Source organism: Loxodonta africana, chromosome 5 (genome assembly GCF_030014295.1).
Source record: "Loxodonta africana isolate mLoxAfr1 chromosome 5, mLoxAfr1.hap2, whole genome shotgun sequence".
Classification (NCBI taxonomy): Eukaryota; Metazoa; Chordata; class Mammalia; order Proboscidea; family Elephantidae; genus Loxodonta; species Loxodonta africana.
This window is the reverse complement of record NC_087346.1, coordinates 144,425,395-144,439,300: the sequence shown is the minus strand read 5'-3', so window position 1 is coordinate 144,439,300 and position 13,906 is coordinate 144,425,395. Positions and strand designations below refer to the sequence as shown.

The 13,906-nt window shown below is 43.4% G+C and overlaps 1 protein-coding gene across 1 annotated transcript; it reads left to right on the top strand.

The window, feature by feature from the left end:
• The first annotated feature begins 520 nt into the window (after positions 1–520).
• CLRN2 (clarin 2) lies at positions 521–11,949 on the top strand. Its single transcript, XM_003411281.4, has 3 exons — positions 521–1,021; positions 6,465–6,644; positions 11,684–11,949. The coding sequence occupies exons 1-3, from the start codon at positions 769–771 to the stop codon at positions 11,947–11,949; spliced, it is 699 nt and encodes a 232-aa protein (XP_003411329.1). The 5' UTR covers positions 521–768.
• The last annotated feature ends 1,957 nt before the right edge of the window (positions 11,950–13,906 follow it).

Below are 13,906 nucleotides of genomic sequence, written 5' to 3'. Positions count from 1 at the left end.
TAGCAAGATGGTTATTATTTACCAACACATTAGAAAACATTTTTCTGTCCCATTTGAGATGACATGAAAGTCATAGGAAAGGGTGTAGGTATTAAGGTCCAGGCACTCCACACTGATTGATGTTGCAATTTTACCCTCAGCAGAATGGCCCAGTGATAAATCCAGGAGTCTGAAAGCCCTGTTTACATGTTTCATTTAACAACCTTGAAAACCGAGGTCATTGCATAGTATTAGTAACAGTTCTGGGGATTCCGTCAGCAGTGACAATTAGAGAAAGAAACACCAGGGCAAGCATCAAAGAGATCAGCATTTGATAGTCTGCACTGTTGGCAATATTCAAGCACTAATTGGTTCTTTTTTGTTTTCTTTCTAGCACATGCATTTTTTGAGATTGGTTAGCAGCTCAGATCTACTTGCTTTGCCTATTAATAACTTCCTAGTTGTTATGAAGCCACAGGAGGGTTAGTTAAATTCTTGAAACCAGAAACAACTAAACCCTCTGCAGAAACATTAGACTAGTGGGAGGTATAGGGTTACCTCCTTCAGTAACAAACTCCCCTATGCTAGAGTCAGCTGAATATCGACTGCAAAGGCTTCCGGATGTGGTTGTGGCAAACACGGAGACAGAGGTTAAGGGAGAAGAGGGACTTGAAATGATGTGTTTGGAAGAGCTAACCTTGGAACAGAGGATCGCCCAGTGTCTAGAAGATGCCAACGCCCCCCGCTGCTGCTCAGAGTCCCTGGGGCTGACCTTCCGCGCCCGCTAGAATGCCTGGATGGTTCAAGAAGGCGTGGTATGGGCTGGCGTCTTTTCTCAGCTTCTCCTCCTTCGTCCTCATCATCGTGGCCTTGGCAGTGCCCCACTGGCTCAGTGGGAAAATCCTTTGTCAGACTGGAGTGGACCTGGTCAACGCCACGGATTCAGAGCTGGTCAACTTCATCGGGGACATTTACTACGGGCTCTTCAGAGGGTGTAAGGTGCGGCAGTGCGGGCTCGGGGGCCGCCAGTCCCGGTTCACCAGTGAGTACCTGCAGGGCCGCAAAGGTGCTTTACAGCACTTACCTGTAATCTTTTGTAGGGATGCTTATGTCTAAATAGGGAACTCAACTGCTGCCGCAGTCTAAGGCTTAACATCAAAATCCACCGTGAGCCAAGGGTTCTTGTTCAGCACCAAGGAGAGCTCTTTATTTTCTATGGAGGCTTACAGAAACATTAGAAATAAGAATTTGCATATATTGGTTGTTTATCTTTATTAATAATAACTTTTGAGATATTGACTGTTTGCATGTGTCTAGATACTTTACATAGCTTGTCTCATCTGTGCCTTACAACAAACTTTAGATAGATGATAGAGTTATGAGGAAGTAATTATGAACTTTCACATTTTGCAGAGGAGAACACTGAGGCTTTGAGAGGCTGTATAACTTGCCTAAGGTCACTCAGCTAGGAAACAGCAGAGCCAGACTTTAGACCCATGCCATGTGACTCCAGCACACATGTATTCTCAACCACTCAGGTGCAGGGTTCCTGCAGAATTGAGCCTTCAGAGAGCCTGTTAAAACTGTTTAGGCTTCTGTTTACACAAAAGCTTCATAGTCTGAAAAGTAGGAAAAGGCTCCACCCCTGGGCTCTGGAGTCTGACTCTGACGCTTGCTGGCAGGGTGACTTCAGACAAGGCACTTGTCTGCTCTCGGTGAACATGAGCGGGCACAGGCATGGGCTGGCCTTCATTGTCGCTGGAGCTGCTCAGGGTGTAAACAGAGCAGTCCACACAAATGCCAGCCAGGCAGGGCTTAAGAAGGGTCTCTGGGAAAGAAAAGCCAAAAATCAAAAAAGGCAGTGTTTTGCAGACCTTTAGAATTGAACAATTAGATTGTTGGTGAGAACAGTGCCCGACAAAATCATAATTAACCAACATAATGCCAAATCAAGGAGTTAATGGATCTTATTCATTATTTAATATCTGTATCTCATACTCGTGGTAGTTTTTAGCTAGTATTTTCTAAATATATAAAGACAGAAAGCTGGAACAGTTGACAAATATAATAATAAAAATGGACATCATTTATACGCATGGAGGAAATACATAGTTGTTATGCATATTCAAGAACAAAACACTAGTGGAGTACATAAAAAAAAATAGGTTAGTTATATTGGTGACCATGAGTGCCCTGGCCTGGAATCTCTGGGCATAGTTATATTTACCCAGCTTTTGGCGCATTACTTTCTCAAATCATCCTCATGTGGTTCATTTCCTTCAATCCTAGGGGAGAGATTTTATTATACCCATTTTCCTTATGAGAAAATTGGGGATCAGAGAAATCAATAAATGAAATAATTTCTGGAAAAGCACATATGTAGTGCCTGGTATAGAGCCGGTGCTTTGCAGTTTTTAGTTCTCTGGTTTCCTCCTTACATCCCACCATAACAAGTAGCCCACCAACAACCAGGACCTGGGTCTGACTTCAAATTCCATACCATTGGCAAAAGGGACTGGTAAGCTTCTCCTAGACCAGGAGCAAATCCATCTAATGGAGAACTTCTCTCATTTTTGCTGACCCTCCACTTTACCAAACATGATGTCGTCTCTAGAGACTGGCCTTTCCTGATGACGTCCCCAAAGTAAGCAAGACACAGGGTCTCCATCCTTGCTTCTAAGGAGCATTCCAGTTATATTTCTACAGATAGCACTAATGCATACAAAATAAGAATATTTTTCAAACTCAACGCAAGACCTCTAGAATTCAAGCTATACTATGATTAAATTTTTTAAACCATTGCTTGTCTAAGTTTCCTATGATACAGGCCTTTGTTATGGAGTAGTTAATCCATCACTCCCTGGCTGCGTGACCTTGGCTAAGCTATTTTTCCCTGAGTTTCAGTTTCCTCATTTGTAAAATGACAGAGGGTTGCCAGGAACAGGAAGAGTAAAAGAAAGGATTTGTGTAAAGTCTCTGGTACATAGTATGTGTCTGTGTATGTAGCTATTGTCATTTATCACCATGGTCATAAATTTCAACCTGGAAACTTGAATTATTTCCTTCAGCCAAAGATATCTACAACTTTTGGAAACTGGGAGCAAATATGAAAGGCAAGTGAGCAACATCTTTCCTGGGACAATACTGTCTGACAGACAAAATGTGAATCTGTTGTTGTTGGTTGCTGTCAAGTCAGCGCTGACTCATGGCGGCCTTACGTATAACAGTATGAAACATTGCCTGGTCCTGTACCATCTTCATGATCGTTACTGTGTTTGAGCCCATTGTTGCAGTCACCGTGTCAACCCACCCCCAGCATGGTACAAACAGTTAAGTGCTCACTACCAACCAAGGGGTTGGTGGTTCAAGCCCACTCGGAGGTACCTCAGAAGAAAGGCCTGGTGACCTCATTCCAAAAGGTCACCTACGAAAACCCTATGGAGTGCAGCTCTACTCTGGACACACGGGGTTGCCATGAATCAGAGTCAACTTCATGGCCACAAGGTGGCGCTAGCAAGCCCAAAACAACCAATTAGTAGAAGAAACTGAGGTATTAAAACTGGTGAAAAATATTTGAATTTCTAAAATATGAAAATAAGTAAGATCTCAATTAACTGTGAGATTCTGAGCTTTGGGGTACAATACATGATTGCAGAAGTTAAATGAGATTCAGTCTTTGCCAATAAAGTTTATTTTATAAAAAATTGTTAATAGACTTCCAACTATGGAAGATAAGCTCTCTCACCACCCCTTCCCACATCACTCCATCTGCCCAAAACTTCTTCTCCAGTATTGGCCTAATAATGCTTAATTTTTATTAAATCAAATCTGGAGATGATTTCATATCAGTATATGGACATGATTGTTGTTGCTAGATGCTACTGAGGCAATTCCGACTCATAGTGACCCCGTGTGACAGAGTAGAACTGCCCCGGAGAGTTTTCTAGACTGTAATCTTTATGGAAAGGAGCCCTGGTGGCACTGTGGTTAAGCAGCTCAGCTGCTAACTGAGAGGTTGGTGGTTTGAATCCACCACCTGCCCTGTGGGAGAAAAAAGTAGCAATCTGCTTCTGTAAAGATTACAGCCTTGGAAACCCTGTAGGGAAGTTCTTCTTTGTCCTACAGGGTCACTATGAGTCGGAATTGACTTGATGGCAGTGGGAGCCTTTACAGAAGCAGATTGCCAGATCTTTCTCCTGGGGAGCCTCTAGGTAGGCTTGAACCACCAACCCTTCAGTTAGTAGCTGAGTGCTTAACCAGTGTACCACCAGGGCCCCTTATGGATATGATTAGTTCTTTTTAAAAGCTGCCTTGTGTGGTTGTACCTTAATTTAGTAAACCAATCTCCTATTGATTCACATTTTGGTTTTTCTCAAGTCTTTTGCCAGGATGATGAATATCCAATAGATACATCTTTGAGCATATATGGAATGTTTCTGAAAACTAAATTCCTGGCAGTGAGATTGCTTTGATAGGTGTTGCCAAATGACTCTCTAATGAGGTCACGTGAATCAATATTTTTACAAGGTAGAGAACACCTCTTTCTCCACACCGTCATCAACACTGCATATTGATGATGTTTTGATTTTTGCCAATCCCGTAAGTGACTATTATCTATTTTAAGTGTTTCGGTGAGGGTTACTGTGTTGGTCACATGTCCTAAAGATTAGATGGGCCAGAAAGGGGATAACAAACCAACTACATAATCAAATGCAAGGTAGGGTGTTTGGGAAAAGAAAGGGCGGGGGGTTGGAAACAAAGAAAAACAAATCTAAGAGATCTGGGTTGGAAGGGAAGCAAGGAGAAGAAGGAAGTCTTCACCAGAAAATTCCCCTGGAAAGGAGCTCATTTTCCAAGGTACAGTTTCTAATGTTGATGAGATAACCACACAGAGATAAAGAGAAATGGAAATGCAAAACTGGAAAGAAAGAAAGGTCAGAACTAAGGGTGTAAACGTGGAGTGTCTGGAAACTTGTGAGTGGAGAGGACACCTTACAGGAAGAACAGAAAGTCTAGCTCTGAAGTTTGGCAGATACCAACCTCCAGGGAATGAAAGGAGGCAGGTGAGCCAGTAAAGGAGCCAGAGGGGAAAGGGTCGGAGAAGAGAGATAGAACTGGGAAAGCTTTGAGCCCTGACTCCAAGGTGCAACCACGGACAGACTGGTCAGGGGTATCAAAAGAAGCACAGAAAGCTCGAGAACTCAAAAATGGGCCCAATTTGTCCAGAAGCCTTAGAGTAGTTTCGGAGGAGTGGGTATGCTCAAGAGATCTTTAGCTTTTATTGCACAGTGGTTAAGAGCTCCGGCTGTTAACCAAAAGGTCGGCAGTTCGACTGATGAGGAGTAGGCTTCTTGGATCAAGTAGACACATGAGACTGTGTGTGCAGCTCCTGTCCAGAGGGGAGATATGAAGGCTGAGGGGAGCAGAAGCTGGCCTAATGGACTCAGAAATACTGGGTGGAGAGAAAGAGTATGCTGTCTCATTAGGGGAAAGCAACTAGGGGTATATAGCAAGGTGTGTATAAGCTTTTGTGTGAGAGACTGACTTGATTTGTAAACTTGCATTTAAAGCACAATTAAAAAAAAAAAAAAGTCAGCAGTTCAAATCCACCAGCTGCTCCTTGGAAACCCTATGGGGCAGTTCTATTCTGTCCTATAGGGTTGCTATGAGTCGGAATCGACTTGACAGCAGCGGGTTTTTTTTTTTTTTACTTAAAACAATGACTCTAAACTCTATCTACTATACAGTATATAGGATTATAATCATATAGAATTTACAAAGACATTGCTCAAAGACAATGTCTCTAAACCTATAGGTAAAAATCCATTGCCATAGAGTTGATTCCAACTCACAGCAACCCTACAGGGCAGAGCAGAACTGCCCCACAGGGTTTCAAAGGCTGCAGTCTTTAAAGAAGCAGATTCCTGTATCTTTCTCCTGGCGAAGAGGCTAGTGGGCTCAAACTGCTGACCTTTCAGTTAGCAGCTGGGTACTTAACCAGTACACCACCAGGGCTCCTTTTGGGGATTAATAAAATCTACCTTAATCGTAAAAATTGAATAAGTGGCCCATGCCTCTATTCAGTAAATGGTTCTGTTGCCAGCTAGTCGATTCTAACTCTTCACAATTGTTGGTGTGCTTGAGTCCATCATTGTGGCCACTGTGTTTTCTGAGTGCCTTCCAACCTAGGGGCCTTATCTTCCAGCACTATATGGGACAATATTCTGTTGTGATCCTTAAAGTTTTCATTGACTAATTTTTGAAGTAGATAGCCAGGCCTTTCTTCCTAGTCTGTTCTAGTTTGGAAGCACTGAGAATGACCCTGCTGGTATTTGAAATGTAAGTGGCATGGCTTCCAGGATTATAGGGACATGCAAGCCACCACATTATGACACACTGACAGACAGGTGGTAAGCACAGTTTAGGCCTTATGAAAGTGAGCCGAGCTCAGACATTAAAATATGGACTATCTCTTCTCTCCCCAGTCTTCCCACACTTGGTGAAGGAGCTGAACGCAGGTCTTCACGTGACGGTTCTGCTGCTCCTTTTGCTGGCCTTAGCCCTGGCTCTGGTCAGCATGGGATTTGCCATTCTCAATATGATCCAGGTCCCATGCCGGGCAATCAACGGCCCTGGGGGCATCTGCCTGTGGAATGTTCTTGCAGGTAAGGAAAGCACCTGGGAAGAGAGATCTGTGTCCACTCCATCCCCAGACTGGGCGCCAGGTAGTTGGACAGCGGGTGTGAAGGAATTAAAATGCCCACCACTCATTCAGCCTTCACTTCCCTGGGTCTGTGACCCTCTCACTGGGCACAGATTTCCCCTTTACTAAAATTTGCAATCTGTCACAGTAAAGAACCCAGTTGTTAGCCTGTTTAGGATTGAGAGCGGCTAAGTATAACTCCCCTTGCCTGGCTCCTATAACAAAGTGACACAGGTGGGGTGGTTTAAAACATCAGAAATTTATTCTCACAGTGCTGGAGCCTAGAAATCCAAAATCAAAGTGTGAGCAGGACCATGCGGCCTCTGAAGTCTCCAGGGAAGTATCCTTCCTTGCCCCTTCCAGCTTCTGGTGGCTGCCAGCAATCCTTGGCGTTCCAAGGCTTGTAGCTGCATCGCTCTATTCTCTGCCTCTGCCTTCACACCACTGTCTTCCCTGCGTGTCTTTGTGTCTCCAAATCTCCCTCATCTTAAAAGGACAGCAGTCCTTGGATTAGGGTCCACTCTAATCCAGCATGACCTAACTTTAACTTGATCGATCTGCAAAGGCTCTATTTCCAAATAAGGTCACATTCACAGATTCTGGTTGGATGTGAGTTTGGGGCGGGGGGGGATGGAGGACACTATTAACCTTTCAGAGCAATCCCTGGTGGCATAAATGGTTAGAGTGCTCGCTACTACCAGAAAGGTGGGAGGTTCAAGTCCACCCAGAGGCTCCTCGGAAGAAAGGCCTAGCAATCTACTTCTGAAAAATCAGTCACTGAAAACCCTATGGAACACAGTTCTACTCTGACACATGTGGGGTCGCCCTGAGTCTGAATTGACTCCGCAGCAATGAGTTTACTGGTTATTCACCCCACTACAGAGTGAGAGGAGAAGAGAGACGATGGAGAGCTGGGGGTGGGAGAGGCAGGGAATTGGAGGAGGTGAGGAGATAGAGCTGCTGCTGCTGAGGCTGGAAGACCCTCCACGCAGAGGACAGAGGAGAAGGGTGGTGTGGGCAAGAGGGCCAACTGCCAAAGGGCTAGGCTAGCCAGGCTGGGCTGAGAAGGGGGAAATGAGCGCCATCTAGCTGCCAATGCCTTCGGCGTTTCCCTCCTGGGCGAGTTAAGCCAGAAGTGGCTCTTTGGCTGCCTGAATTCTCCCTCACCTCACCTCCCCAAGCCTCTTTGCTGTACCAACCCTTTATACTACCAGTTGCCCTCCAGTCGATTCTGACTCATGATAACCCCATGTGTGTCAGGGCAGAACTGTGCTGGGTTTTCAGTGGCAGATTTTTGAAAAGTAGATCACCAGGCCTTTCTTCCAAGGTAACTTTGGATGGTCTCGAACTGCCAACCTTTAATTTAGCACCTAAGCATTTTAACCGTTTTCACCATTCAGGGACTTCCCTTTTATGCTAGGTGCCTTATATTGAGCATCTACTAAGTGCCAGGAATACCTTATATTGAGCATCTACTAAGTGCCAGGAATAGGCCTGGGGATTTCCCATGCTTTATTTCACTGAAACCTCACAACCACCTGTGAAGAGGTATTATTAGACCCATACTTACAGATGAAAAGGCCCAGGCCCACAGAAATTAAAAGGCATGTCCAAGGTCACACAGCTACAAGTAGCCGAGGTGAGATTCAAATCCAGGTCCAGCTGCAGTTGATTCTAAGCCCTCTGTCGTTTCACTAATCCATGGTCTCATTTATGACTATTTTCTGAGCCAAAACCTAGGACAAAAGGCATGGTATACATGTTTGTTGATTTGGGAGTATATTGATAAACAGAAAATAATTCACATTTAATCATGCATTTAAATAATCTATAATGAAAATAACAAAATCCCAAGAAATGAGAGCTATCTCAGAAAATCCAGGTCAAATGGTCATGGTACCACTATGGAAATAATCTCTCACTTCCTTTAACCTAGGAGTCTCTGGGTGGTGCACATAGTTAGGCACATGGCTACTAACCAAAAGGTTGATGGTTTAAACCCACACAGAGGTGCCTCAGGAGAAAGGCCTGGCAATCTGCTTCTGAAAGGTCACAGCCAGGAAAACCACATGGGATACGCTTCTACACTGAGACACATGAGGTCGCCATGAGTTAGAATTGGCTTGACAGCAACTGGTTTTACCTTCACTTTATACAGGCTGACCCCAAAGTATGAAAACAGAGATCCTGTGATTTTATCACATGTCGTAACATGATATTAATAAATCAATTATTATGTATTCCCTTATATTTGCAGACTGACTTATAATGCATGGCTCTTCTTATTTAGACTAGAGTCAATGCTCAATCCTGTTTATTAAATAAATGCTTACCTCTGCCAATTTCCTTCCTCAGAGAAAGAGCTCTCTCATACTCTGCTGATGAGAGTATAAACGACAAGGTGATATCACAAAACTTTAGGATCAAAAGGCATAAAAATGTGAATGTCCTTTGATTGAGCAACTCCACATAGAGATTTATGCTAAAGAAATAACTGAATAAGAGCACAAAGATATGCATAAAACGGTGTTCACTGCAGCCCTTTACAGAAACTCATTGCTGTTGAGCCGATTCCGACTCATAGTGACCCTATAGACAGAGTAGAACCGCCCCTTGGGCTTCCAGGGCTGTAAATCTTTGCAGTAGAACCGCCCCATAGGGCTTCCAAGGCTGTAAATCTTTGCAGTAGAACCGCCCCATAGGGCTTCCAAGGCTATAAATCTTTGCAGTAGAACCGCCCCATAGGGCTTCCAAGGCTGTAAATCTTTGCAGTAGAACCGCCCCATAGGGCTTCCAAGGCTGTAAATCTTTGCAGAAGCATCTTTCTCTTGTGGAGCAGCTGATGGGTCTGAACCTCGGACTTTTGGGTCAGTAGCCAAACTCTTTAACCACTGCACCACCAGGGCTCCTGCAGCCCTTTATAACACCAAAAAAATTAGAAACAACCTAAATATCCAGAAATAAGTTCATGTTTAAATAAGTTATGGTGCATCCTAGAATGAAATATTATGCACCATTTTAAAGTTGTACTGTAAGAGAATATTTAATGACTTGGGAAAAAAGCTATTTTAAAACAGTTGTTACTAGTTGCCATTGAGTTGGCTCCAGTTCATGGAGACTTCATGTATAACAGAACAAAATGTTGCCCAGTCCCACACCATCTTCATGATTATTGATATGTATGAGTCCATTGTTGCAGCTATCATGTCAGCCCATCTAACTGAGGGTTTTCCTTGTTTTCACTGACCTTCTAGTTTATCAAAATGATGTCGTTTTTTAGTAATTAGTCTTTCCTGATGACGAGTTCAAAGAAAATGTGTTGTTGTTGTTGTTATATGCCACTGAGTAGATTCCAACTCATAACAACCTTTTATGACAGAGTAGAACTGCCCGATAGGGTTTCCAAGGATCACCTGGTGGGTTTAAACTTCTGATCTTTTGGTTAGCAGCCAACTATAAACCACTACGCCACCATGGTTTCCATAGGACAGAATAAAACTGCCCCGTAGGGTTTCTAAGGCTGTACATTAAAAAAAAAAAAAAAAAATTTTTTTTTTTTTAATGTTTACAAAAGCAGACTGGCACGTCTTTCTCCTGCGGAGCCGTTGGTAGGTTGGAACCTCCAACTTTTCAGTTAGCAGCCAAGCTTGCTCAACCACTGCACCACCAGGGCTCCTTTCAAAGTAAACTTAAGAATGTCTTAATACCAATTTTTGTTAAAGAGAGAAATATAAATAAATATGCTACAATGTTGAAAGTGTTTATATCTGGCTTTTAGGATGAAAGTAAATTTGTTTTCTTCTTTATTATTTTCTCAGACGTCCAAATTGTTTTTAATAAAGATGCTGTAAAAGCATAATAATTTTTTAAAAAATAGTTAAAATTAAAGCAGTCAAAATAGAGGAGAGAGGCAGAGATATTCAGAACATCAAAATTTCAAGCAACACGTAGGGAAGTCCTTGGGGCTTGGAATCCCTCCAGTTTTCCCCTCTCGACTTTCCTTTCCCCCTTCTCAGGCCCTCCTTCTTTTCTCTTCTCTTCTTATTCTTATCCTTAAGCCTGGAAAGAGGATAATTAGACAGGAGAGCCTCAGTCTAGCCCTAGGTTGAAAGCCTAGCCTGCAGAGTAAGGTGTTCTTATATTTTCCCACCCGGTCCTGAGGGTCTACCAAGGTTGCAGAGCAAGCGCCTCGAGCCTCCTAAAATATTTAGAGATTAAATTTCTCCAAATGTAGCTCTCCTAGGAAAGATGGTACTGGGGAAGGGGTAAAAATTAGAGGATTGAGCTCAAAGTCAATCTAATATGAAGCTTATTTTCTTTCTCCCACAAAACCCTGCCTCTTCCACCTCACACTATTGGGTCAGCTACTGCTTAAAGAAGCAAATTGAAATTTGTGTTGCCCTAATAATTTTGGGGGAGTCCCATGGTGGAAAAAATGGTTAATGTGCTTGGCTGCTAACTGAAAATTTGGGGGTTCGAATCCACCTCAGAAGAAAAGCCTGGGAATCTACTTCCAAAAAGTCAGCCATTGAAAACCCTACAGCCTGCCTTGAGCATTGTGTTTTTTAAAGATCTATATAGGCTCAAATTGACAAAAGCAACTTGAAAGGTTAGATAGGAAGCTTAGGGGGCAGTGAGGTTATGTTAATAAGGGAGGAACAATTCAGGAAAGGGGGTGAAAGTGGTTGCCCAACTTGAAGAATGTAATTAATGTCACTGAATTCTACATGTAGAAATTGTTGAATGAGTGTATATCCTGCTGTATATATTCTCAACAATGACAAAAAGTAAATAAACGAAAACCCTGTGAAGCACAGTTCTACTCTGACACACACCGGGCTATCATGAGTCAGGATCAACTTGACAACTACTGGTTACTGGTTAATCATTTTTTAAACACAAAGTGAGTTTTCTATGTGTGCCACCGAAACGCCACCTCAAATATAGTCATTACCATTGCAAACATTTGCTGTGAATGAGGGCACCATTTTTGGGTTTTAGGTGGAGTCGTGGCATTAGCCATCATGAGCTTCATGGCTGCGGTGAAATTTCACAGCCTGACAGAACGGATCGCCAACTTTCAGGAGAAGCTCTTTCAGTTTGTGGTGGTGGAAGAACAGTATGACGAGTCATTTTGGATCTGCGTGGCCAGTGCCACAGCCCATGCGGCAAACTTGGTTGTGGTGGCCATCAGTCAAATTCCCCTCCCTGAGATTAAGACCAAAATAGAAGAGGCAACGGTCACGGCGGAGGACATCTTGTATTAATAGCCTTCTCCTGCTCACACTCTGTCCTGACTCATTTTGTAGTGTGAAGAGAGACCTCACTTACCTTTGCAGCCTTCACACTCCAGAATGTCCACCTTCTTGGCAGTTAAAAGAAGAAGGAAGTGGAAAGAGGAAGGATGAAGCCAGAAGGAAAAGCTTCCTGGAATCTGTCACTCACCTGTGGTTGAAGTGGTCCTCCTGGCCTTGGAGCTGGAGGCCTCAGTTCAAGCTTCCCTTCTGCTACTTACCAGCTGTGTGTGACATTGGACAGTTAACTGAACGCCCACTCTGCAATTTCCTCATCTGAAAAATGGGGATAAAACGGCCTCATAAGGTTACTGTGAGGTTTACATGGATGAAGACGTTGCCAGCCTCTGTATCCTATACCCAAACCAAACCAAACCCGTTGCCATCGAGTTGATCTGTGTCCTATACAGCACTCTATAAATAAAAGGTATTCTATACTCCAATAAATGTCTATAGACCCCTGTTCTGTTCCACACAATATTAGGTGGAGGTGTGAAGAAGAATACAATATCCTTGCCCTCCAGAAACACCCAATAATAATATTTTCACGACACAGGAACCGGATAGCAGCAATAACATTAAGAACAATAAGTGTTATTTGCTAACATTCATTGAGTTATCAAAAAGCCGCGGTGGCACAGAGGAGCCCTCGTGGCACAGTGGTTAAGAGTTCGCCTGCTAACCAAAAGGTCAGCAGTTTGAATCTACCAGTCACTCCTTGGGAATCCTATGAGACAGTTCTACTTTCTCCTATAGAGTTGCTATAAGCTGCAATCGGCTTGATGGCAATGGCTTTGGTTTTGTTTTTGGGTGGTAAAAGGTTAAGTACTTGGCTGCAAACCAAAATGTCAATGGTTCAAATCCACCAACAGCTCCACAGGAGAAATATGTGTTAGTCTGCTTCCATGAAGATTACAGCCTAGGAAACCATGTGAGGCAGTTCTAGTCTATCATATAGAGTCACTAGGAGTCCAAATTGACTAGACAGCAACAGCTTTTGGGTGGTGCAACAATTAAGCACTCACCTGCTAACCAAAAGTTTGGCGGTTCAAACCTACCCAGTGGCACCTTGACAGAAAAAGCTGGCAATCTGCTTCTGTAAAGATTATAGCCTAGAAAACCCTATGGGGCAGTTCTACTCTGTCACATGGGGTCACTATGAGTCAAATCGACTCCACGGCACCTAACAACAACATTGAGTGATTACTGTCTTAGTTACCTAGTGCTACTGTAACATAAATACCACAAGTGAGTGGCTTTAAAGAACAGAATTTTATCTTCTCAAGGCTCTGGAGGCTGAAGGTTGAAGTCAGGGCCTCGGCTGTGTTGATTCCCTCCTGTAGGTAGTCTTGAGTGTTCCTTGGTTCCTTGGTTCCTTGGTTTGTAGATAATCCTCACATGGTGTCTGTCCCCTCTCCCCCAAATCTCTTCTTCTAAACTGCTCTTTTTATAACTCAGAAGTGATTACTTTTAGAACCCACCCTACTTGGGTCTGATCTATTTAACATAACAAATAAAATCCTATTTTCAAACAAAAATTGATTTCACAGGTAGAGGGGTTAGGCTTCCAACACATGATCTGGGGACACAATTTGATCCATAACAGTTACTACGTTCTGGACACTGTTCTAAGAGTTTTATATATATTAACTCCTTCCCAAAACCATTGCTGTTGAGTCGATTCCAACTCATAGAGACTCCATAGGGCAGTTCCGAGGAGCAGGTGGTGGATTTGAACTGCTGACCTTTTGGTTAGCAGCTGAGCTCTTAACCACTGCACCACCGGTCCTCACTATAAACCTAGGTAGTGGTTGCTGATAGGTGTTGTTGAGTCAATGCGATTCTGGCTCACGGCGACTTTGTGTGACAGAGTAGAACTGCCCCATCGGGTTTTCTAGGCTGTAATCTTTATGGAAGCAGATTGGCGGGT